The 24493-nt window shown below is 43.0% G+C and overlaps 1 protein-coding gene across 3 annotated transcripts; it reads left to right on the top strand.

Annotated features, from left to right (window-relative positions):
• The first annotated feature begins 679 nt into the window (after positions 1–679).
• Positions 680–23209, top strand: nlrc3 (NLR family, CARD domain containing 3). Of its 3 annotated transcripts, none has more exons than XM_071392207.1 (19): positions 680–1027; positions 7716–7901; positions 8358–8621; positions 8818–10567; positions 10923–11009; positions 11444–11527; positions 11751–11834; positions 13719–13802; positions 13928–14011; positions 14385–14468; positions 16714–16797; positions 17528–17611; positions 17880–17963; positions 18166–18249; positions 18464–18547; positions 18799–18882; positions 19315–19398; positions 22467–22550; positions 22693–23209. In XM_071392207.1, the coding sequence occupies exons 2-19, from the start codon at positions 7778–7780 to the stop codon at positions 22781–22783; spliced, it is 3408 nt and encodes a 1135-aa protein (XP_071248308.1). In that variant the 5' UTR covers positions 680–1027; positions 7716–7777; the 3' UTR covers positions 22784–23209. The 3 variants fall into 3 exon arrangements, 2 of the variants coding, with proteins under 2 accessions (XP_071248308.1, XP_071248309.1); XM_071392208.1 differs by lacking the exon at positions 680–1027 and adding an exon at positions 1187–1690; XR_011674058.1 differs by lacking the exons at positions 18464–18547; positions 18799–18882; positions 19315–19398; positions 22467–22550; positions 22693–23209 and having other exon boundaries at positions 17528–17630; positions 18166–18206.
• Positions 23210–24493: the final 1284 nt, after the last annotated feature.

Raw genomic sequence — 24493 nt, 5'->3', positions numbered from 1 at the left:
ATCTTGCATGGAGCCCCAGACCGAGGGTGATTGACCGTCATCTTGAACTTCTTCCATTTTCTAATAATTGCACCAACAGTTGTTGCCTTCTCACCAAGCTGCTTGCCTATTGTCCTGTAGACCATCCCAGCCTTGTGCAGGTCTACAATTTTATCCCTGATGTCCTTACACAGCTCTCTGGTCTTGGCCATTGTGGAGAGGTTGGAGTCTGTTTGATTGAGTGTGTGGACAGGTGTCTTTTATACAGGTAACAAGTTCAAACAGGTGCAGTTAATACAGGTAATGAGTGGAGAACAGGAGGGCTTCTTAAAGAAAAACTAACAGGTCTGTGAGAGCCGGAATTCTTACTGGTTGGTAGGTGATCAAATACTTATGTCATGCAATAAAATGCAAATGAATTACTTAAAAATCATACAATGTGAATTTCTGGATTTTTGTTTTAGATTCCGTCTCTCACAGTTGAAGTGTACCTATGATAAAAATTACAGACCTCTACATGCTTTGTAAGTAGGAAAACCTGCAAAATCGGCAATGTATCAAATACTTGTTCTCCCCACTGTATGTGCACAAGGAGTAATTCAAAAATAGAGTTCATGCAACGCAAAGCATCATATGCCTAACTGAAATCTCCTTGCCTTGATACAGGAAGTCAGATAGTGACACAGGAAGAGGTACAACGTCAAACAGCTCAGCGAGAGCAGAGTCCCCCCTTAACTGAGCGACAAGTTACTTTTTACGATTATTTACTTTGTTAGCAAAATTTCTTGTCACAAGTAGCACCTTCAGTGCTGACGCAGCATTACGCCGTCTAGTCAGAAAAAGTGTCTCCGGAGGATATCTATTTTTGGGGGGTTTGTCTGAGAGTTCCTTTCAGGCCAGCTGCAGACAGCGAGAGCAAGATCCACTAAACCAAAGCAGCTGTTCCATTTCTATCCCACCCCACAATATGAGGTAGAGGACTTGGGTTCAGGGTCATTAATGCTCACACCTGTTGAAGCCCGACCCACAGCTGCACCAGTCGCCCACGGTGAGTTATCTTCGTACCTGATCATACATTTATTTATCTTATACTCGCTTCAATTTCAGTTGTTTTTTTCCCCCATGTGGAGGTCCAAGCGAGGCCCAACGGGCCACCTAGACAGGAAGTACGACAATAAACTACATGGACAGCAAATTATTGACACTAAGTTTCACTCTAGCTCACTTAATGCTTCATTCATTTTTTGATGAGACTGGATGTCAATGCTGATGCTCTTGAAAGTTTAGAAGAATGACTGTTACTATAGTAACTCAAGTATCTCCAACTATAGTTACTCAAGTATCTCCAAAGAGTAGCTCTGTCCTGTACTCCTGTTACTATAGTCACGTCAGTTTGTCTCACTGTTGGTGTCTGAGGTGTAATGTGAAGATTGCAGCCAGGCCGTGGTAGGTTATGTGGTTTTTAGCTTCGTGACTCCGTCTCAGACTGAACCGGAAGCTGACAACCTGCCTGCAACACCTCAAGAGCTACTTTTATGGGGTTTGGTTTGGGCGATGAGTTGAGTCAACTTCCGCCGTGCGCAGACCTGGTATGGTAAAGACAGAATGACTTTACAGGAAAGCTTGCTTTGCACGGTCTGTCTTGTTACAGTGAAAACCCTGTATAAGCCAGTTGTATACTATTCTACTGTAGCACATCAAGATCTTGGCGGTAAGGTGACCTTATGTTCTTCTGTTGATTTGATATTTGATGTCAATTAGGGTGACTGGGGAGGGAGATTTTATAATGGATGTTTTTGAAAGAATTTGTATTTTTGTCAGTTGCACTACATATACAAACGTATGTGGACACTCCTTCAAATTAGTGGATTTGGCTATTTAAGCCACACTCATTGCTGACAGATGTATAAGATCGAGCACACAGCCATGCAATCTCCATAGACAAACATTGGCAGTAGAATGGCCTTACTGAAGACCTCTGTGACTTTCAACGTGTCACCGTCATAGGATGACACCTTTCCAACAAGTCAGTTAGTAAAATTTCTGCCCTGCTAGAGCTGTCCCGGTCAACTGTAAGTGCTGTTATTGTGAAGTGAAAACATCTAGGGGCAACAACGGCTCAGCCGTGAAGTGGTAGGCCACACAAACTCACAGAACGGGGCTGCCAAGTGCTGAAAAAAAAAATGTGTAATCATTTTGATTACTTAATAACATCTGTTTCTTTCATCATGTCTGTAATGCATCACTACCTTGATTTTGGCCTCTAATTATACCCTTTAAATCGAAAAATAATAAAGTAACCACTTAATGCTGACTACTGAAAAGGTGTATGCCCTGTGAATTATATGGGACATGCATTTGATTTAAAAAGAAAAGAACAGCACTTATTTTGTAAAAAAAATATTATAATAATTAAGAACAGCACATTAGGCTGCAGTGCACAGTTTATTTTCAACTGACTTGAAAAATGAGAACACTAATGGTATCAATGAGAGGAACATTGCTTGTTTACTTGAGGATCTCACACAGATGCACCATTCATAACTGCACAAAGGGAGGTTTTCAAGACCCCCCAATGCAAAAATGCAGTTTAGAGCATGATTTCCTTTTAAACAAATGTTATTATTATGCTTCAAAGAAGCCCAACACAGATTGGCTTATAAGACACTATATTTCACTGTAGCAAAATACAATTATCATATAATTTTATTAAACTAGGTTACTCTTATGTAATCATATAAAGTACAGTGAAATAAAGTGCTGCTTTTTCTTGACCTCTCCTAAATCAAATACAGTGCATAGCCACTCTTCTTCATCTATGGCATTTAATCTACCTACTTTAATTGCCTAAGGCAGTATCCTGGTTCTCAAATCTGCACACAAGGACCTTTGATTTTCTTGTTTCCCTCTAAACCCAAATGGAGTGGGAAACAATCTGGTCTTCAGCTCATTTACCTGTACACAGGCAATTGGAGCACTAGGGAAAGAGGATAGCTAGTCAGTTGTACAACTGAATGCATCTTCTGCATTTAACCCAAAGGGCTTAAAGGGCTGCCTTAATCGACATCCACGTCTTCGGCGCCTTGTGGGTTAGCTGCCTTGCTTAGAGCAACATATTTTTACCTTGTCAGCTCGGGGATTTGGTCCAACAACCTTTCGGTTACTGGCCCAACACTCCTAACCACCAGGCTACCTACCGCCCCCTATATAGGGCTTTAATTGTATCATACATCCCAGCTAATATAAGTTTGAAAGCAAATAGATCTATATTTACCCAATCAAAGGCCTTTTTGAAATCAACAAAACATGCATATGTAGGTTTGCATTCTTGTAGTCTGGCTCTAATCACAGTGGATACGGTGTAAATGTGATTTACAAGCAAACCTGACGTTTCCAAAGTCAGACTGTTTAAGATCCCAGAATATAACTTGTAGGCTGTGCTTATAAGGCTGATGCCTCTGTAATTTAGTGGGACCCGTGGATCATTTGTTGATGACTTTGGGATTGGTTTGATGAGAAATGTGTACTAAGTTGATGGGATGATAACATTTTCAAAACACATTTGGGAATAGACACATTTTATGTCCAAATCTGGAAGCTCCGCTATTCATGTTGCCTTTTTCCCCTGTTGCTTTTTAGCTTTCCCCAACAGCCTTCCTAACTTCCTCCATAGACAATTTTGCATCCAGGAATTGATTTGAGGTGAATCCAGCCTTATTAATTCCCATTTGTGCAACCCATTTTTGAAGTTACAAGTATAATTTAAGAAGTCATTATCAAACACAGATGGGATATTGCTGCCTGAAAAAAGGTTTGCAAAGTCATTCTCCCAGTTCTATAATACACAATTCATCCTATGTTCAAGTTCACCATTTTCCAGTATGATTTCCATAGGGATTTTCATCAATCTTTTTTTCCGGAGCCATCTTATTGATTTCATTCCAAAACTGCTGACGGTTGTTACTTTGTAGTTGTTCGAGCTGCAGCGCTTGGACCTCTTCTGAATCTCCTCTTATAGAGCCTTCACTTGTTGTCATACGTTGACAGACACCGTTTAAACTCTTCTCTTAAACTTCTTCTCATTTATTGGTCTTCACATTTTAGGAAAGTATTTTCTGCAACCATCATCACCGAACAGACATTATGTAACTCTTTATTGCAATACGGTGAATCACCATATTGCAATTTTGAATTCAATACATTGAATGGTCGTTACCCCTTGCTTGCACAAGGAAAGCACCTGGGGCCTTATTTATAAACCATGTGTACATACAAAACATACTCCCAAAAAGTTGGCATTTATAAAAGTATACCTTGACATGAGAATGTGCTCATCTTCCCACAAACTTTAGACCTCCATGCGTACACACATCTCTTGCAACCTGGCAATTGTTTTGTGCAAATGAGGGCTTTGATAAAGCTTATTCATAAAAAATGTCAACTGGAGAACATATTAACAGAAATGCAGCCGTTAGTATGTTTTAGTATCTAAAACGGGAATCTTTTTCCTACTTATTTTATTTTCAGAACCATTGCAGAATAAATTCATCACCTGGGTTCATGTTTCCGAAGTAGTCATACATCAAATTACCATGCACATCTCTCATTTAATTGGACCTAGTAGTAGTAAATAGATAGGCTATATGTATTTCAAGTTTTGCAATCCCATAGTCAGCACAGTTTATAATATACAGTCAAATTTAACAGTTGATCTTTTCCATTGAAGTAGGCCTACAGTTTGTATACATGCTACTGTAAGTGCTAGTGATGGGGGGAGGGTGCTCTCCTCGGATGCTCTCCTCATCTTTCTGCTGCAGATACATGGTGAGCAATATGTTTGGAACATCGAATTGCAATAAAAATCACAGTATCGAATCGCAACACATACAGAATCTTGAGAATCTTAATGCATATCTTTTTGCAACGTGGTCTCAGAGCATTTCGTGTTATTCTGTACGTAAATCGGAGACATTCCATTTAGTATATGTTTTGTTTCGTATGGTATGTATTCATTTGTCGATGCCCATCCTCCATTTCATATGATAGGTTACGAATTACAATTCATATAATGTTTTACAAATGACAATTCGTATGATATGTTACTAATTTCCAATCCATGCAATGTTATGAATTGGTGAAACGAATATGTTACGATTTCCAATTTGTCGTGGCTAACGTTGGCTAACGTTAGCTAACACTAGGGGTTAGCGGTTAAGGTTAGGAGTTAGGTTAAAGGGTTAATATTAGGGGAAGGGTTAAGGTTAGGTTTAAGGGTTAGGGGAACAGTTAGCTAAAAGGGTTAAGGTCTCATAGACTAGACATTACATATGCTGTGATACAACGCATAATAATACATGCATTAATTTGTATGGGTTAGCTTCGAGTGAGTTCGTGACATTTGTGTGGGTTGTAGAGCAAAACAGAGAACAACATCGTCAGGGTCTCCCCTTTCCATTGCGGGGTCATATTTAGTTTGTAGGTTCAGACGCTACAGATGTTTTCATGAGAACAGATTTTCGGGGTGTCTCCTGATCTGACAAACAATGCAGACGCAGAAGGCCGACATAGGCGGATGCAGTGGATTGAGCCCATGCAAAACATATCTAGCCTGAACTGATTGATTTTGATGGGGATTTCTGCACAAACTGTCAGAAACCGTCTCGGGGAAGCTCAGCTACGTGCTCATCGTCCTCACCAGGGTCTTGACCTGACTGCAGTTCAGTGTTGTAACCGACTTCAGTGGGCAAATGCTCACCTTCGATGGCCACTAACACACTGGAGAAGTGTGCTCTTCACAGATGAATCATGGTTTCAACTGTACCGGGCAGATGGCAGACAGCGTGTATGGCGTTGTGTGGCGAGCAGTTTGCTGATGTCAATGTGAACTGAGTGCCCCATGGTGCTGGTGGGGTTATGGTATGGGCAGGCATAAGCTACGGACAACAAAACACAATTGCATTTTATCAATGGCAATTTGAATGCACAGAGATTCCTGTGATGAGATCCTGAGGCCCATTATCATGCCATTCATCTGCCACCATCACCTCATGCTTCAGCATGATAATGCATGGCACCATGTTGCAAGGATCTGTACATAATTCCTGGAAGCTAAAAATGCCCCAGTTCTTCCATGGCCTGCATACTCACCAGACATGTTACGCATTGAGCATGGTTGGGATGCTCTGGATCTTCGTGTATGACAGCGGGTTCCAGTTCCCGCCAATATCCAGCAACTTCGCACAGCCATTGAAGAGGAGTGGGACAACATTCCACGGGCCACAATCAATAATAGCCTGATCAACTCTATGCGAAGGAGATGTGTCGTGCTGCATGAGGCAAATGGTGATCACACCAGATACTGACTGGTTTTCTGATCCACGCCCCTACTGTTTTTTAAAGGTATCTGTAACCAACAGATGCATATCTGTAATCCCAGTCACGTGAAATCCATAGATTAGGGCCTAATGAATTATTTTCAATTGACTGATTTCTTTATATGAACTGTAACTCAGTAAAATCTTTGAAATTGTTGCATGTTGCATTCATATTTTACTCAGTGTATTTAGGTTGGGGAAACAGTAGATGCAAAACATTGTTGGTCCAAAACAATTTGCCATTGTTCTCTCTTTCAGAAACGGACACAGCCCTTTGCCAGATACAGCATACATTACTGTAAAAGATTCAAACAATCTGCCATCACAGTAAATAGACCAGTAGCTTACGTCAAACTATTTGACAGTATGGGTAGGCTACTGTACAGCTCAACTGGTCTCAAGATGGCGATATTATACCTTTGCGTCATTTGTCTTCTTACGTCGGACTTAAATTTCCTCACCTTGCAACACGCTCGTGTCCCCCATCGAGCGATTCGTACATACAACATCCTTCATTCAGGCTGCAAAGGCATCAATTTCCTCCTTTACTAAATTTAATGGCTCGTCTGTGGGGGGGGGGGGAATGGGAAAATATGTGTACCGTCTTAATACAACACAATTTTCCACCACCATTTTCGTATTTTCAGACAACTTGTGGAAGCTGCACACCACGTGAATCTGTTGTTTATATTGAAAAACAACTCGTCTTTTGAATAGAAGTGTGGGCTGCAGCATAGTCTACTTTTAAATCGTTTTGAATATGCATTCAATCTTGCAGAATGCGCAGACAGGGACTCGCTGCAGCACGCATGTTTAGTTTGAAAAAGTAAAAACATGATTTAGTTATTAAAACATTCGGCCAACACCTCTAAAGGAAATTTAAAAAATATATATATTTTTAATAACTGCCGTGACCTAATTCCAAATAGTTCCAAATTACGCAGCAAATAAAGTGCATTATTGTCATCATGAAAGGTGAATGGAGGGGGTTTCCAGCCGGAGTTTTAATGCTCGTTCACATGCACACGGTTTTACGACAGGTTTGATTTATAACTAGAAACATGCGTATATATGGCGTGTGCCAAGTTGATACATTTCAATATTTTCGTGCACAAACTTTTCAGAAATGGTGCACACAGAAATTTTGTGTGAAATTGACACAACTGTTGTAAAGGAGGCCCCTGACGATTGGCACAATTATCATACACTGTTCGTATGAGCCCTTGGACACTCCAATCAGGTGAGGGCAAAGTCAGTGATGGGCAAGGGTGTTACTGTACTGACAATGAAGAAGGCTTCAATCACAACATGTCACGTTTCTGTGCCCTGAGGTGAGACATGCTTTTCCTTTTTGTGTTCAAGAGTAATCGGAGATGGAGAAAGGTGGACAGGCATATCTTTAGGCAGGAACAAGCAACAGCTCCATGGAAAGAAACACCCATTACAATTCTATTCTGGACAGAAACAAGCGTATCGCATGGCAAGAGGACTGCTATGTTGACCTCCAGTCTACCCCCACCTCAACTTCCACCAAAGGAGAGATGGAAGGTAAAAGCCATTGTTGTTGCCATTATGAGCTGCACTTAATGTTCTTCTTTGATAATTTCCTCAATCGATGAAAGAGCTGTACATGAAAGCAGGTTTAGACAAGTTGCCAACAACTGGATGCATCCGGTTTTCAGGGATACAGCTAATTCAACCTAGCTTCCTTTACCGCTGAAAACCGGATGTAGGAACTCTGTTCTGGCGTATTTTTACGCATGCTACGTTAGGGTAAGTTGTACCAGACATCTGACATCAAAATAAATTTGTTTTTGTTGCTCGTGAGCAACGCTAGACCAAATTCTAACTGACGATATGTACACATAACTTGAAGAGTTCACACCAATCAACATTAACATAAATCCATGATTTACTCGAAGTCAAAAGTGCAAATTGCACATAGAGAGTTCTAATCAGAGTTCAAAGCTCTGAATATGTTCGTCTCTGTCTCTTGTGGCCTAGATGTGGGCTGGATCCAGAAACATCAGGGGCATCTGCAGCGCTTCATTACCACTCCCCTCCTGGAGGGGGCGCTGTCCCACATGAGGAAGCTGGAGCTGCTGAGCCAGGGTGAGGAGGCACAGGTACAGGCTGGGGGGCAGCTGCAGGATCGGGTGGGCACCCTCACCTCCATCCTGGCCAGCATGGACCCCCAGGGCTCCAACGCTCTCCAGGCCTTCCTTGAGAACTCTGACTCCCAGATGTACCGGCTTATCACGATGCACGGTGAGGAGGAGGAGCCTATTGGTTGGCATCTAGTTTATAGGCTAGAGTGTGTTGTGTGTAGGATTGTCATCTGCAAGTTGTTCAGATCCAGATAGTGATAAAGCTATCTATTGTTGGTAATTGTATTGGTATACACCCCTCTCTGAAACTACTATAAGCTATCATTGTCTGTGATTTGATTCTCCTCTCACTGCAGACCTCATGGTTCAGGAGCACAAGGAGGCTCTTCTGTTGCAGTATCCCACACCAAGTGACAGCCTCTACCCTGGCCCCTGTAGCCCAGAATTCTCCTCCTCCAGAATCTTGCTCCTGGTCGACGGCCTCTCGGACCTCCAGCAGAAGGAGCACGACCTCATGCAGGTGGAGGCCACCCGTGGGGCGCGGAGACACCACGTCAGACAGCTGGCCCTGGCCAAACTCCTGGAGCCCCTCACACGGGTCAGCCTGCCCCCCAGGGTCTCCCTCACCGTGGGAGTGGCCGGCATCGGCAAGAGCACCCTTGTGGGACATTTTGTACGCCTTTGGAGCAGAGGCGAGATCTGCACGGACGTGAGTTTTGTCTTGCCCTTTGCCTTCTGGGAGCTGAACACTGGGGAGAAGCTGTCGGCCGAAAGACTGGTGAAGCGGGCCTTCCCTCACATGACGGACCCCAGCCTGGTGCTGAGTGGTACATGTCGGACATTGCTGATCTTCGACGGTCTGGACGAGTTCCGTTGTCCTCTGGACTTCTCGGAGACTGTGCCCTGCACAGACCCCAAGAGGGAGGTGTCGGTGGACGACTTGGTCACCAACATCATCCGGGGCAACCTGCTCCCTGAAGCAGCGGTATGGGTGACCTCCAGGCCGGCGGTGGCCTCGTTGATTCCTGGGGGACTAGTGGACAGGTTGACCGAGATCCCCGGATTCAGCCCGAAGGAAATCCGGCTGTTCCTGAGCCACAACTTCCCTAAGGGAGATACTGCCAGTCAGATATGGACTCACTTGGAGTCCAACAAGATCTTCATGGTGATGTCTTACATGCCTTGCATTTGCTGGATAGTGGCGGTTACCTTTGGGTACCTGTTGGAGAGTGGCTGGCAGGAGGGTCTTCCCAAGACCTGCACTGAACTCTACTCCCACTTCTGCGCTATGAGAGCCGAAGCAGGTGAGCCCAGAGGCAGAGAGCCTATCAAGATGGACCAGCTTAGCGGAAACAACCGCAAGCTGCTGGGAAGTCTGGGCCGACTGGCCTTCTACGGACTTCTGAAGCACAAATACACCTTCAGTGAGCAGGACATGAGGGCCTATGGAGTAGACCTCCCATCCACCCAGGGTGGCCTCGGAACTGGAGTACTGATCCGCGAAGATTCCCCGAATTGTGTGGCCTACCGCTTCACCCACCTGACTGTGCAGGAGTTCTTAGCAGCCACATACTACCACATCTGCTCCAAACGTGCCATCTTTGACCTGTTCACCGAGAGTGCCATGTCCTGGCCCAAGATCGGCTTCCAGAACCACTTCAGGAGCGCCCTGCAGCGGTCCCAGCAGGCAGAGGATGGTCACCTGGACGTGTTTGTGCGGTTCCTGGCGGGGTTGCTGTGTCCAGCAGCAGTGCGGCCGCTGGCAGGCCTGCTGGCCCTGGGGAAGGACGATGGGGGCCAAAGGGTTTGGGCGGCTGGGCTTCTGCAGGACCTCCTGGGCAGCGGTGGTGCTGTGGTGTCACTACGCTCAGTGAACGTGGCCTACTGCCTGCAGGAGCTGCAGCACACAGAGGTGCTACGCAGCGTGGAGGAGGACCTGCGCTGTGGCGGCCTGGGATGGAAGCTGACACGGACACACTGCACAGCGCTAGCCTACCTGCTACAGGTGTCTCCAGAGTGCAGCGAGGAGACCAACCTGTCGGCATGTCTGGACTACTCCACTGTCAAAAGCCTGCTGCCTCAGCTGCTCTACTGCAGCCATCTCAGGTTAGTTAGAACAGACCCTATCTCAGCTCCCTGTCTAATGGTGTCACCTCCCCATCTCAAACAAACCCTTCCCCATTTTAGGTAAGCTCCTCCACATCTCAGATAACCCCCTCATCTCAACAAAGCCCCTCCCCATCCCTGAAAATATCCTCCTTTACTCCAAAGTGCAACCATTTCAGATAAGGGGAATAAAAGGGGGGGATAAGATGTGGGGACATAGGAAAATAATTAAGGCCAGAGGCAGAACCTGCCATATGTTGTGACATTTATGGCTAAACTTGAAATATAATTTCCAATTCCCTAGGACAGTGTATTGACGTTCATACTAAGGATGCTGTATCTTAACATTTTGCAGATTGGAAAATAACCATTTTAAAGATGATGTCATGGAACTGCTGGGAAGCTTACTGAGTGCAAAGGACTGCCACCTTCAGAAGATAAGGTCAGGAGCCATTCATTTCTTTGCGACGGGGATTCTATAAAATTACTAAAACCCCCTCACTATGTGTGTGTGGGGGGGGGGGGGGGGGGAATAGCCAAAAACTAAGCAGCCTACATCCTATAAGTAGCCTCTCTTAAAACCAGTTTAGAACCCTGGGACCTCAGGTCCTTCACATATTCTGGTAATGCTTCATTTCAAGGAGATGACCATGTTTACACAACCATTAAATAATGTCGTCAGACATTTAGCATTGAGGACATTTCAGCTCTCATGCAGGTTCATTGCAATGCTTTTATTGCGATTGAACATTTTCTTTACAGTTACATAACACTGTTCATGATATTTACCGAGGTCATACATGCAAATTGGTATGCCCAGTATTGTATAATGATGTATTATGATGGTCTTTCTTATGTAACTTCTCGTATATTCAGTCTGGCAGAGAACGCTATCAGCAACAAAGGGGCCAAGGCCCTGAGTCGAGCACTACTGGTTAACCGGACTCTAATTACGCTTGAGTGAGTGAGACCAATTTGTGTCTGATTTCATCCAAATGAATGGCAGATGTTTGTTTGTTCATGACAATGTTCCAGTCATTTAACAGTAATCTGAGAACATCTTCTAATGAGTGAGAAAAGAAACCCACCTGTTGGATATATAATAAGTATGAAAGTGGTAACTAAAGATTGTGAAATTAAACTAAGTTCTCCTTTGGTTAAGCATAAGTTTTTTGTGGCTTAGTCTCCGTAGCAACAACATTGGATCTAAAGGCGCCAAGTTTCTAGCAGAAGCCCTCAAAATGAATCAGGTCCTGGTGTCCATCAAGTGAGTAACTACAATTTTATCTTTCTTTAACTAGGCAAGTCAGTAAAGAACAAATTCTTATTTTCAATGACGGCCTAGGAACAGTGCGTTCACTGCCTTGTTCAGGGGCAGAACGACATGTTTACCTTGTCAGCTCGGGGATTCGATCTTGCAACCTTTCGGCTACTAGTCCAACGCTCTAACCACGAGGCTGCCGCCCCACAATGCCTAGTGAAAGTCTTTACACCCCTTGCGCAGTTGGTGCCTTAAATTTAAATCTAAAAAGGATTAAATTAAAAAGAAATTCCTACAGATCTACATAAACTACTTCAGAGTTTTCAAAATGTAAGACAAATTACAGAAATTTGCAGGAAATAATTTTAAAAAGAATAAGAATTCTTCACACCACTTGCTGTGGCACATCTTAACAAGTTCTTAACAATGAGTTAAGAACAACTTCCCCTGTCTCTGTAAAGTCCCTCAGTTGGATAGTGAATTTCAAACAATGATTGAACCTCAGAGCTGAAAATTTGCTTTAAAAACACGTCAGTGATACATTTTTAGGCAGACACATATCAGGGGAGGTTACAAAATAATTCCAAGACACTGAATATCCTTTTGAGTATGGTCAAGTAGGTTATACATTGCGGATGGTGTATCATATCACCCTGGTACTGTGAGGATCTGGCCGTCCTTCCTAAGAGAATTGAAACTGCTCATGGATATCACAAAAAAAGCCAAAGAATATTTTAAAAACAGCCACAAAGCTCATTGGCTAAGCTGAGAGAAAACTGTGCATAGATCAACAGCACTGAATTCACTCCACATTACTGACCTATATGACAGAGTGAAAAGAAGGAAACCTGTGCTAAAAAAAATCCATTCCAAATCATCCCTCTTGTTTGCAACAAGGCTCTTAAGTAATACTTCAAGACAACATGGATAAGAATTTGATGTAAGGTTTAGGGCAAATCCAACACATCATAGAGTAAACCCTCTACATTTTTAAGAATTGTGGTGTCAATGCCATGGTATAGGTACGCTTGTCCTGGCAGGGACTGCCGAGTTTGGTTAGGTCCAAAATAAATACAAAACTGGCAAATGCCCAGGTAAAAACATGGAGGAAAACCTGCCTCAGTCTTTTAAGACCTAACACTGGGATTGTTTTATTTTTCAGTGGGAAAATTAAACACATTTTAAGACTAAAGACACACCAGAATGGGTTTCCAAGAGGTGTTGAGTGGCCTAGTCTTGGTGCTGACGTAAATCTGTAAAATAAAATCTGAGATCATTAAGTCTTGAATATTGCTGGCCATCAATGATCCCCAACTAAATTGACTGAGCTTGAGCAGTTCTTCCAAAACAATGGATATATGTTTACATTTACATTTACATTTAGTCATTTAGCAGACGCTCTTATCCAGAGCGACTTACAGTAGAGTGCATACATTTTATTACATTTTTTACATACTACTTACATACTGAGACAAGGATATCCCTACCGGCCAAACCCTCCCTACCGGCCAAACCAAACCCTCCCTAACCCGGATGTTCTTATTCAACATGATTCACAGCTGTAATTGCTGCCAAAAGGTGCTTCAAATAAGTATTAACTGTTAGACATCTTTGTTTTTAGAACATTTCTTTATTTTCTTCTTGCACTTTGACATGTGTAGTAGGCTGTGTAGATCAGTAGGAAAGAAATCAAATGTGATCCCTTTTTAGATTTAAATATACGGAGGCAAAATGTGCAACAGGTGTGAAGACTTTCATTAGACACTGTTTATGATTTTCGACTCTGACATTTGATCTCAGTAGTTATCGCCATTTGATTATTTTTACCAATGCCAGTGAAATATGACATATCATTTTGGTTTGTGTTTTCACTTTCTCCCGGTTCTGCAGTTTCCAAAATAATCTCATTGAGGAGGAGGGCGCTCGGGCCCTGGCTGAGGTGCTGCTGTCCAACCGCAAACTTGTCTCGCTGAAGTGAGTCCTACCGACCATCCGTGTGTGTGTGTTTATAAGTGACCAGTCAACTTTTCGAGGTCAGCAGGTGAGCATGTGTCTTGTGTGTGTGTGTACGCTGAAACATGTCAACATTGTGCTCCCAGTGTACAGAAGAATTGTATTGGAGCAGATGGAGCCAGGAGGATTGCAGAAGCGCTAAAGACAAACCGGACACTTACAGAACTAATGTAAGAACTTTGTCATCATTATCAGTGGTTCATACTACAAGATATCTATCTCAACATTCTATGAAATATATGTCACCAAAACGTGTTGACAGATTCATTGTCTGACTGTCTAGGAGCATAAGAAAATCAATGTCATGTTCCATCAAACAGTAAACTATTGACTGTTATAGAACTGTTGTACATGTCAGAATCAACTGATATATACACATTTGACGTGCTCTCAATAGTGCAAGAATACACTTTTTTTTTTCATTTTTTTTTAGCTTAGTTTTCTGGTTACCACTGACTTCCAGTATTGACAGTATAAAGGCCCGGAATAATGCACCCTTACGGCTTTCTGAAATGTGTTTTCTGTTTCTTTATGGGTCTGCAGTCTGAGCAGTAACCAGCTGGGGGACAAAGGCACTGCAGCCCTGGCCCAGGCCCTGACCGTCAACCACAGCCTCCACTCGCTGCAGTCAGTGTCCTGCCCTCACTACATGACATTACCTGACATGACTGCAATGCACCTCCTCCACTTGACATAAACTTGAAATGTTTCCTATTCCCCTTAGACTCGAATACAAACACATTCACCCATTTGACCTAGATGACATAAGCCATCTGTTTATCTAACATGGTTTGAAGCAGTGGCAGTTGTCGTGGCGACATTGTTTTCTGACACATTTTCCTTATGCTGGTTATATCGTGATTAGTTTACTGCAGGGCAGGTTAAAGTGACTAAGGGGGCATTTGAAATATACACTGCTCAAAAAAATAAAGGGAACACTAAAATAACATATCCTAGATCTGAATGAATGAAATATTCTTATTAAATACTTTTTTCTTTACATAGTTGAATGTGCTGACAACAAAATCACACAAAAATTATCAATGGAAATCAAATTTATCAACCCATGGAGGTCTGGATTTGGAGTCACACTCAAAATTAAAGTGGCAAACCACACTACAGGCTGATCCAACTTTGATGTAATGTCCTTAAAACAAGTCAAAATGAGGCTCAGTAGTGTGTGTGGCCTCCACGTGCCTGTATGACCTCCCTACAACGCCTGGGCATGCTCCTGATGAGGTGGCGGATGGTCTCCTGAGGGATCTCCTCCCAGACCTTGACTAAAGCATCCGCCAACTCCTGGACAGTCTGTGGTGCAACGTGGCTTTGGTGGATGGAGCGAGACATGATGTCCCAGATGTGCTCAATTGGATTCAGGTCTGGGGAACGGGCGGGCCAGTCCATAGCATCAATGCCTTCCTCTTGCAGGAACTGCTGACACACTCCAGCCACATGAGGTCTAGCATTGTCTTGCATTAGGAGGAACCCAGGGCCAACCGCACCAGCATATGGTCTCACAAGGGGTCTGAGGATCTCATCTCGGTACCTAATGGCAGTCAGGCTACCTCTGGCGAGCACATGGAGGGCTGTGCGGCCCCCCAAAAAAATGCCACCCCACACCATGACTGACCCACCGCCAAACCGGTCATGCTGGAGGATGTTGCAGGCAGCAGAACGTTCTCCACGGCGTCTCCAGACTCTGTCACGTCTGTCACATGTGCTCAGTGTGAACCTGCTTTCATCTGTGAAGAGCACAGGGCGCCAGTGGCGAATTTGCCAATCTTGGTGTTCTCTGGCAAATGCCAAACGTCCTGCACGGTGTTGGGATGTAAGCACAACCCCCACCTGTGGACGTCGGGCCCTCATACCACCCTCATGGAGTCTGTTTCTGACCGTTTGAGCAGACACATGCACATTTGTGGCCTGCTGGAGGTAATTTTGCAGGGCTCTGGCAGTGCTCCTCCTGATCCTCCTTGCACAAAGGCGGAGGTAGCGGTCCTGCTGCTGGGTTGTTGCCCTCCTACGGCCTCCTCCACGTCTCCTGATGTACTGGCCTGTCTCCTGGTAGCTCCTCCATGCTCTGGACACTACGCTGATAGACACAGCAAACCTTCTTGCCACAGCTCGCATTGATGTGCCATCCTGGATGAGCTGCACTACCTGAGCCACTTGTGTGGGTTGTAGACTCCGTCTCATGCTACCACTAGAGTGAAAGCACCGCCAGCATTCAAAAGTGACCAAAACATCAGCCAGGAAGCATAGGAACTGAGAAGTGGTCTGTGGTCACCACCTGCAGAACCACTCCTTTATTGGGGGTGTCTTGCTAATTGCCTATAATTTCCACCTGTTGTCTATTCCATTTGCACAACAGCATGTGAAATTTATTGTCAATCAGTGTTGCTTCCTAAGTGGACAGTTTGATTTCACAGAAGTGTGATTGACTTGGAGTTACATTGTGTTGTTTAAGTGTTCCCTTTATTTTTTTGAGCAGTGTATATATTTTTAATGATGATATAGGCAACAAGATAGATAAGATAGGTAATTCACCTATTATAAACAGCCTATGTGCCATGCACAGCTGTCATGACAAATAGATAGACCTAGAGGCCTGATTCAAACATGGAAAATCAATAGGCTCATGAGTTCAGCAACACATTGTGATATGGCACAATACACGTCTGTGGATCAAATTCGACCCACGTAATCAGTTAAGAAATGCCAGCCTGCCATAAAAACGTTTCCAATACGTACAGTTCCATTTACAACCACAAAAAGCACTAGGCTACCAAGAACACCATAGAAATATAACAAAATAGAAGAACCGATTGGTAGGTTCTAAAGGGTCAATTAATTATTCTATGTCCATTTTCAGCCTGCAGAGTAACTCCATCAGTAACAAAGGGATGACTGCGTTAACCAAGGCTCTCCGGTTGAACCGTGGACTCATCTGTCTGAAGTGAGTACTGGAGCATCACATCAATTAAGTCACAATGAGTATAATGACTGAGGAAACATTCATCAGTTTCATTGTATGTCATTATGGCTTACTTCAACTATGATTGCTCAGGTTATCATGTCTCTCCCTAAACACCAGTGTTGCTGCTCTACATCTGTCTCTCAGGCACTTTAAAATGGGTCAATTTTCATCACTGATTGCCCACAGGATGCACCACACACATTTAGCCAAATTTGAATCAGTCGCTGATTAAAATGGATATGTTCATTTAAACCTGAAATCCGTAAAGGGGGAAACGTCACCACTGTTTGCCCCCCCCAAAGCACCTTTATTTTTTGGGGTTTTGTTGATTAAACAGAGTACAGGAGCATTGTGGTTAAAAAAACAAGTTGCAGTACATATTCTGCTGTTCTACTGCGTGTGAAATTATGTCAAAAAATTTTTTTATGTTCATTGTTTAAAGTAACTTTTTGTTGTTGTAATATCGCAAACGTACGTGGCAAATTCACTAACTACAGATTTCAGCTTTACAACCCGTCTAGTTTGGTTTGTGACTCAATCTCTATCTGAGTGTTGTAAAAAGAAACCTAGTTTTTCCTTAGTGTTCAACGTTTTATACCATCTCTCTGAACAAAAGCTACGCAGAGACTGCCATAACATCTTTAGGACACTAGCTGTTTCTGGGCTCTGTCTTTGTAATAACTCGGTTTCATTCCCCTCTCCCTGCTAGCCTGCGTGAGAACTCGATCGGGGTGGAGGGGGCGAAGGATATGGCCAGGGCACTGCAGGAGAACAGCTCTCTCCGGCACCTGGAGTGAGTCGCACCACCACCTGTCAGTAAAGGCCACTCTCCTCTGCCATACGGTGGCACAGAAATACCTAGCTGTCGGGAAATGTCTCTAACCCAGGGCGTGCCGTAGTGAGGCATCTGGGTTCAGTATTAACAGTAGGAGCACTGACAAGTTGGCTATTTAGAGCTGGGGTCATTCAGAATTGATGAAGGTTTCTCTGGCTTCCTTCCTCTGTTTTTATTTTCTTTCTCACCGATGCTCTTGCATTCAATATCTGTGTGTGTGTCTTAGTCTTACAGCCAACCTGCTGCACGATGAGGGGGTGAAAGCCATAGCTGGAGCTGTGAAGGTCAACCGAGCGCTTACTACTTTACGGTAAGTCAGTCAGAACTGTGCACACACACACACACACACACTGTTGCAAACTGAAGGGAATGCCTGCTGAGATGGAACAACCCTAATGGCTGGCTGCAGCAGCAACCCACACCGTGCCACATCTGTTGGAGAATGCGGGCAACACACACACACACGCTTACACACATTTCAATTCACCTAAATATCCCTCTCTGTCTACCAGTCTCCAGTGGAATTTCATCAAGTGCACAGCCACTAAATCCTTGGCCCATGCTCTACTCACCAACTCCACCATTCAGCTACTAGAGTAAGCACTGAAGCCCTCCACTTCATTCTACCTATGGCTCTTTATTTAGACGAAACTGTACCATTCCCAAGTCTAGAAATCAAAGAACAGTTAAATGTCATTGATTGACTGTGGAGACTGATTTTGCCCTGGCTCTCTGTGTGTGTGTGTGTGTGTGTGTGTGTGTGTGTGTGTGTGTGTGTGTGTGTGTGTGTGTGTGTGTGTGTGTGTGTAGTCTACAGGAAAATGCCATTGGGGATGAAGGAGTGGTAGCTCTGGCAGGAGCCCTGAAGACCAATGCGTCTCTCTGTACATTGTGGTTAGTGCCCCATATCGCTATTTAATACTGAGCTAATAGCTTTGTTGCCTTTATTTCTGTCACATTGTAAATGCTACTGATGGAGAATGAGTGTGTGTGTGTTCGCACGTGTGTGTACGGTCACGTGTGTGTGTATGGTCACGTGTGTGTGTATGGTCACGTGTGTGTGTATGGTCACGTGTGTGTGTATGGTCACGTGTGTGTGTATGGTCACGTGTGTGTGTATGGTCACGTGTGTGTTCTCTCTACAGTCTCCAGGGTGTATCAGCAGGCAGGAGTGGAGCCATCTCAATGGCCGAAGCTCTAATGGTCAACAAAACCCTGCACACTCTGGAGTGAGTTTTATTTTCTTGAATCGCTCTCATTCCCTCTTTATTTCTGTGTCCTTGTGGCATAATACCAACGAATTGACTCTCATTCTCTTGACCCGCTGCATTTGCTAGAAATTGTTCACTCGGTCACACCTTCCCTCCCACTTTCTCGCTCTTTGTGGTTTGTTCTTGACAGCCACTGTTGGCACATTCATCTATATCTCTTCTTCACAGGTTTTTGTCCCAACACAGTCCACTATAAGCTCATAGTAATGGTTGAAATGGAACGAATGAAATGGTATTAAAACACATTTCAACCCTACATTTACCATTCCATGTATTCCATTCCAGCCATTACCACGAGCCTGTCCTCTGATTTCACCAGCCTCCCAATGGTCCATATAGAGACTTAGTGTTCTTTGTATCCTTTCTGTCACATTCTCATTTGTGTTCCAGCCTACGAGGGAACTCCATAGGGATGGAGGGAGCTAAGGCTTTGGCTAATGCACTGAAGACAAACCGAACACTCAAATCATTAAAGTGAGTCCTTTTGGTCCAGTGAGCCCTTGTAATGTATAAACATTAGCAATTGTATTCCCACTTGCACATTTCTACAATAGCATTTATCTTTCTACGAAATATTGCCTTATTAACTACGTGACAAGCCAAATTATTTTCTTTAGGACTGTAACCAAGGCATTTCTGTTTTGCGTAATTTTTCCATCAGACGTTTGGCCACAAGCACAGAGGAAACCACAGTGGTTAACGACTCCACTCCCCAGGGCTGTATTGTCATTAGCAACCATAGATCTGGCATAAAACATTAGTGGCTTTAAACATGAACTACAGTGGGCTAGTGTTACCATGGCAATCTGTTTAGCAAAGTAACATATATTGCACAATGGATACAACAGCAATTTCCTACCTCAGTGCCTTTAGAAAGTATTCATACCCCTTGAAATATTCAACATTTTGTTGTGTAACAGCCTGAATTCAAATGGATTAAAATGTATTTCTCTCTCACCCATCTACACACAATACCCCATAATGACCAAGTGAAAACATGCTTTTATACATTTTTCCTAATTTATTGAAAATCAAATACAGAAATATAATTTACATAAGTATTCAGCTATTACAGCTGTGAGTCTTTCTGGGTAAGTCTCTAAGAGCTTTGCACACTTGGATTGTACAATATTTACATTTGTCAAGTTGGTTGGTCAACTCTGTCAAGTTGGTTGGTGATCATTGCTAGACAGCCATTTGAGTCTTGCCATAGATTTTCAAGACAATTTAATTCAAAACTGTAACTAGGCCACCCAGGAACATTTAATATCGTCTTGGTAAGCAACTCCAGTGTATATTTGGCCTTGTGTTTTAGGTTATTGTCCTGCTGAAAGGTGAATGTGTCTCCCAATGTCTGGTAGAAAGTAGACTGAACAAGGTTTTCCTCTAGGATTTTGCATGTGCTTAGCTCTATTCCGTTAAATCATCTTCTTTGTCCTTGCCGATGACAAGCATACCAATAACATGATGAAGCCACCATGAAAATATGAAGTGGTACTCAGTGATGTGTTGGATTTTCCCCCCAAAATAACACTTTTGTATTCAGGAAATAAAGTTTTTATGTGTTATATTTAACTAGGCAAGTCAGTTAAGAACAAATTCATATTTACAATGACGGCCTACCGGGGAACAGTGGGTTAACTGCCTTGTTCAGGGGCAGAACGACCGATTTTTACCTTGTCAGCTCGGGGATTCGATCCAGCAACCTTTCGGTTACTGGCCCAACCCTCTAACCACTAGGCTACCTGCCACCCCAAAACTGCAAACAGGATGAATGTTTTGTAATATTTTTATTATTTTTATTCTGTACAGTCATGTAGGTTAGTATTGTGGAGTAACTACAATGTTGTTGATCCACCCTCAGCTTTTTCCTATCACAGTCATTAAACTCTGTAACTGTTGGCCTCATGGTGAAACCCCTGAGCGGTTTCCTTCCTCTCCATCAACTGAGTTAGGAAGGACGCCTGGATCTTTGTAGTAACTGGGTGACTTTGTAGTGACTACACCATGCAATGTGTAATCAATAACTTCACCATGCTCAAAGGGATATTCCATGTCTGCTTTTTTTACCCATCTATCAATAGGTGTACTTCTTTGCGAGGCATTGGAAAACCTCCCTGGTCTTTGTGGTTGAATCTGTGTTTGAAATTCACTGCTCGACTGAGGGACCTTTCAGATAATTGTATGTGTGGGCTACAGAGATGAGGTAGTCATTAAAACATCATGTTAAACACTATTATTGCAACTTATTATGTGACTTGTGAGGCACATTTTTACTCCTGAAATGATTTAGGCTGGCCTTAATGGGCGGCAGATACCCTAGTGGTTAGAGCGTTGGACTAGTAACCGGAAGGTTGCTAGATCAAATCCCGAGCTGGTAAAAATCTGTCGTTCTGCCCCTGAACAAGGCAGTTAACCCACTGTTCCTAGGCTGTCATTGGAAATAAGAATTTGTTCTTAACTGACTTGCCTAGTTAAATAAAGGTTAAATAAATAAATAACAAAAGGGTTAAATACTTATTGACTCAAGGCATTTCAGCTTTTAATTTTTAATGCATTTCGAAAATTAGAATTCACCTTTGATATCATGGGGTATTGTGTGTATGCCAGTGACAAAATCTAAATTGAATCCATTTTAAATTCAGGCTGTAACACCACAAAATGTGTGGGGAAAAAATCAAGGGATGTGAATAGTGTCTGAAGGCACTGTATTTATGTACACGTCTTTGATTGTGCTGGTTGTAATTCTACACATTTATCGAGCTTTAGTCACCTGAACTGTTTCAGTAAGGGATATTAGTCATACTTCCTCTCTCTGGCTTCCAGTGGACTCCATAATTATGTTTCACACTGATATGCACTCCCATATGTATTTATTTGGACAGTGAAGCTAAAACATTCCATTTGGCTCCAAGCATGATGTAGTCATTGCATGTTAAGAATATGGGACCAAATACTAAATGTTTGACAAAATGTAATGCACTGTAAGGGAATTTGTCCAGAAACTTATGACATCGTCAAATGGGGGGACTAAATACATAAGGTGCTTTCATTCGTGAATGGTAAAACGGGTATGAAAATACCCACAAATAAAAGGTGCGTTTCTGTACTGTCGCCTCATACTAAACAAATTAATCCATTTATCCAAATTGCTGGAGGATAGAGTCAAATTAAACATTTGATCTTGGCTGTCCAAATAAATACGTAGGGGAGTGTATATAGTAATTGTACGTGGGTATATTTTCGTTGTTGTGCTCAGTTCATCCAAGCACTGAGTCAGAGAGAGAGAAACATCACACGAAAGGCTCGAGTAGAAAGCGTTTGATGCAGACATTCAAAGACAGACAACCACACACACACACACACACACACGTATACACAGGTACATTCAGTTCCCTCAGATAGCAATTTCAGACTGCTGCCACAATACATTACTTCCAAATGGACTTGCGGTCTTGTTTTTGAGTGTTTTTGTCTGGTTGTGCCTTAGACCTCATGTTGAATTCTACATGCACCTTTTGATGCATGTAATGTGTGTGCAGTCTGCAGGAGAACTCTCTGGGAATGGATGGAGCCATATTCATCGCCACAGCCCTGAAAGGAAACCACCAGCTAACTTATATAAAGTGAGTGTATCCTGCTGACTTTTCATACACAGTTTGGTGTGCACTGTATTTTGAATATAAAAAGGTATGTGTAAGACTGTGTGTGTGCGTGCTTGAGTGTGTACTCACTCGGGCTTTAATGCATGCTCCTCCACTCCTCCAGCTTGCAGGGGAACGGCATCGGAGAGTCGGGAGCAAAGGTCATCTCTGATGCCATCAGAACCAACTCTCCAGACTGTGTGGTGGAGATCTGACCTCAAGGTTACGCCAGAGGTCAAAGGCCATCGGTCCCCAGGGGCTTATTCAGGAGGGTTAAACATTACAGTACATTGATATATAACATGTGTTGTATAGAACCATCATTCTCGTGCCAGCTCAATACTTTGCAATGTTCTGAACACGGTTCACCCTTCTGAACACATCCATTGCCCATGGAGAAGTCTTTGTCTTTGCAATGGACATGTAGAGTAAGAATTTCAGAGGCTACCCATCAGCCTGGCTCATTGGACCTAGCTTCTGACGGACAGCCACAAAGACAAACCGCAGGGATATTTGTTGTAGGTCTTATTTTAAGATCTATTACATTGGTACTGTCGGGGGAATTGTGTATATTAATACAGACTGACATTTAAATATTATTTATGTACATTTATTTTCCTAATAAACATATCTTAAAGCAGCTACATATACATTGCCTTTATATGAATTGAAAATGTGTGTGACATGACGTATACAGTTCATACAGGATGTATGATGTGTGCACCATACATACTGGAAGATACAGTACTGTAGTGTGCAGTGACCCTCACGCCCAGATGGTAGATCTCACTAGATACAGGAAATCACATATATTTAGCCTACAGTATATAGTACTGTATATAGTACTGTACTTGAATTGATATTGAGAGAAAGCACATAGTGCTGATCACAACCCCCAGAAGAAAGGGTCTATTACTGGCACAATGGGATATAGAAAATCTATATTTTATACTACAGCAAGCTTTAGTATTTCATGAAAAGATTAAAGGCCTGGATTCAATTAGATTGAGCGTTAAGCTGCATAGCAGATGTTTTGATGACGTTGGAGGTGTAACTGCGTTATGAGCCGACACATATCGGTAAGCGGTTGCACACGTGTCACAAACCACTCCCTTGTGATCCCTTCTACGGTTGAAGTTCAAAACAGCACTAGAAAGTGAATGTTCTATCCATGTTAGAAATAATGACTCCAATGTCAAACCATTTATGTTGGGCTGATATAAGTTTTCATGTTCATTTGGATGGGGAGGGGATTTAATAAGCCGATCAGTCTAATTCTGTGTTTGAAGTTGTATGGGTGCATGGGATTTGTCGATTTATAGTCAGGTGTGGACGTGTGGTTTCGTTAAATCCAATGGCAGTGTCTGTGATAAGGTAACGCAATGAGCCTCTTGTGGATTTGATAGCTCGCAGTTCCCGACACCGCCAAAACAATACTATGTGGATGTCAATCTGAATCATAAGGCCGGAATTCAATCCAATCTTGCTTTGTCAGCTATGGACCTTTTAAAGGCAATGTTTCCACGTTCGCAGAGACCAACACTGGAAATACATGTCCTCAAAGATGGAAATGGAAGCACTGTACGGTCTTTGATGGAAGGCAGGTGGGAGGAGGCTTTGACCAGGTGGGACCATTCTAGCCAATGAGAGTGCCGATACGCGTGACCGCTGGGCACAACTCAGATAGAACGTTTTTTTGTTTGTTGCCAAAATGCCACGTGCATCCACTTATGTCAGTGCGTTCGTAATAACCTAACCATTGTGAAACGTCAATTCAAATACAAATAAGCCTCACGTATCAAAATGATCAATAAACACTTTTGTTGACCAAATTGACTTCCTCACTTCCTGGTCTTATTTTCACTGATCGGATTGAATCCAGGCTTTAATATTCAACAGGACTGTAATTTGTGCTAGTATATGCT

Source organism: Salvelinus alpinus, chromosome 3, assembly GCF_045679555.1.
Source record: "Salvelinus alpinus chromosome 3, SLU_Salpinus.1, whole genome shotgun sequence".
Lineage (NCBI taxonomy): Eukaryota > Metazoa > Chordata > Actinopteri > Salmoniformes > Salmonidae > Salvelinus > Salvelinus alpinus.
Note: the sequence above shows the minus strand (reverse complement) of the source record. Positions and strands in the feature narration are given on the sequence as shown.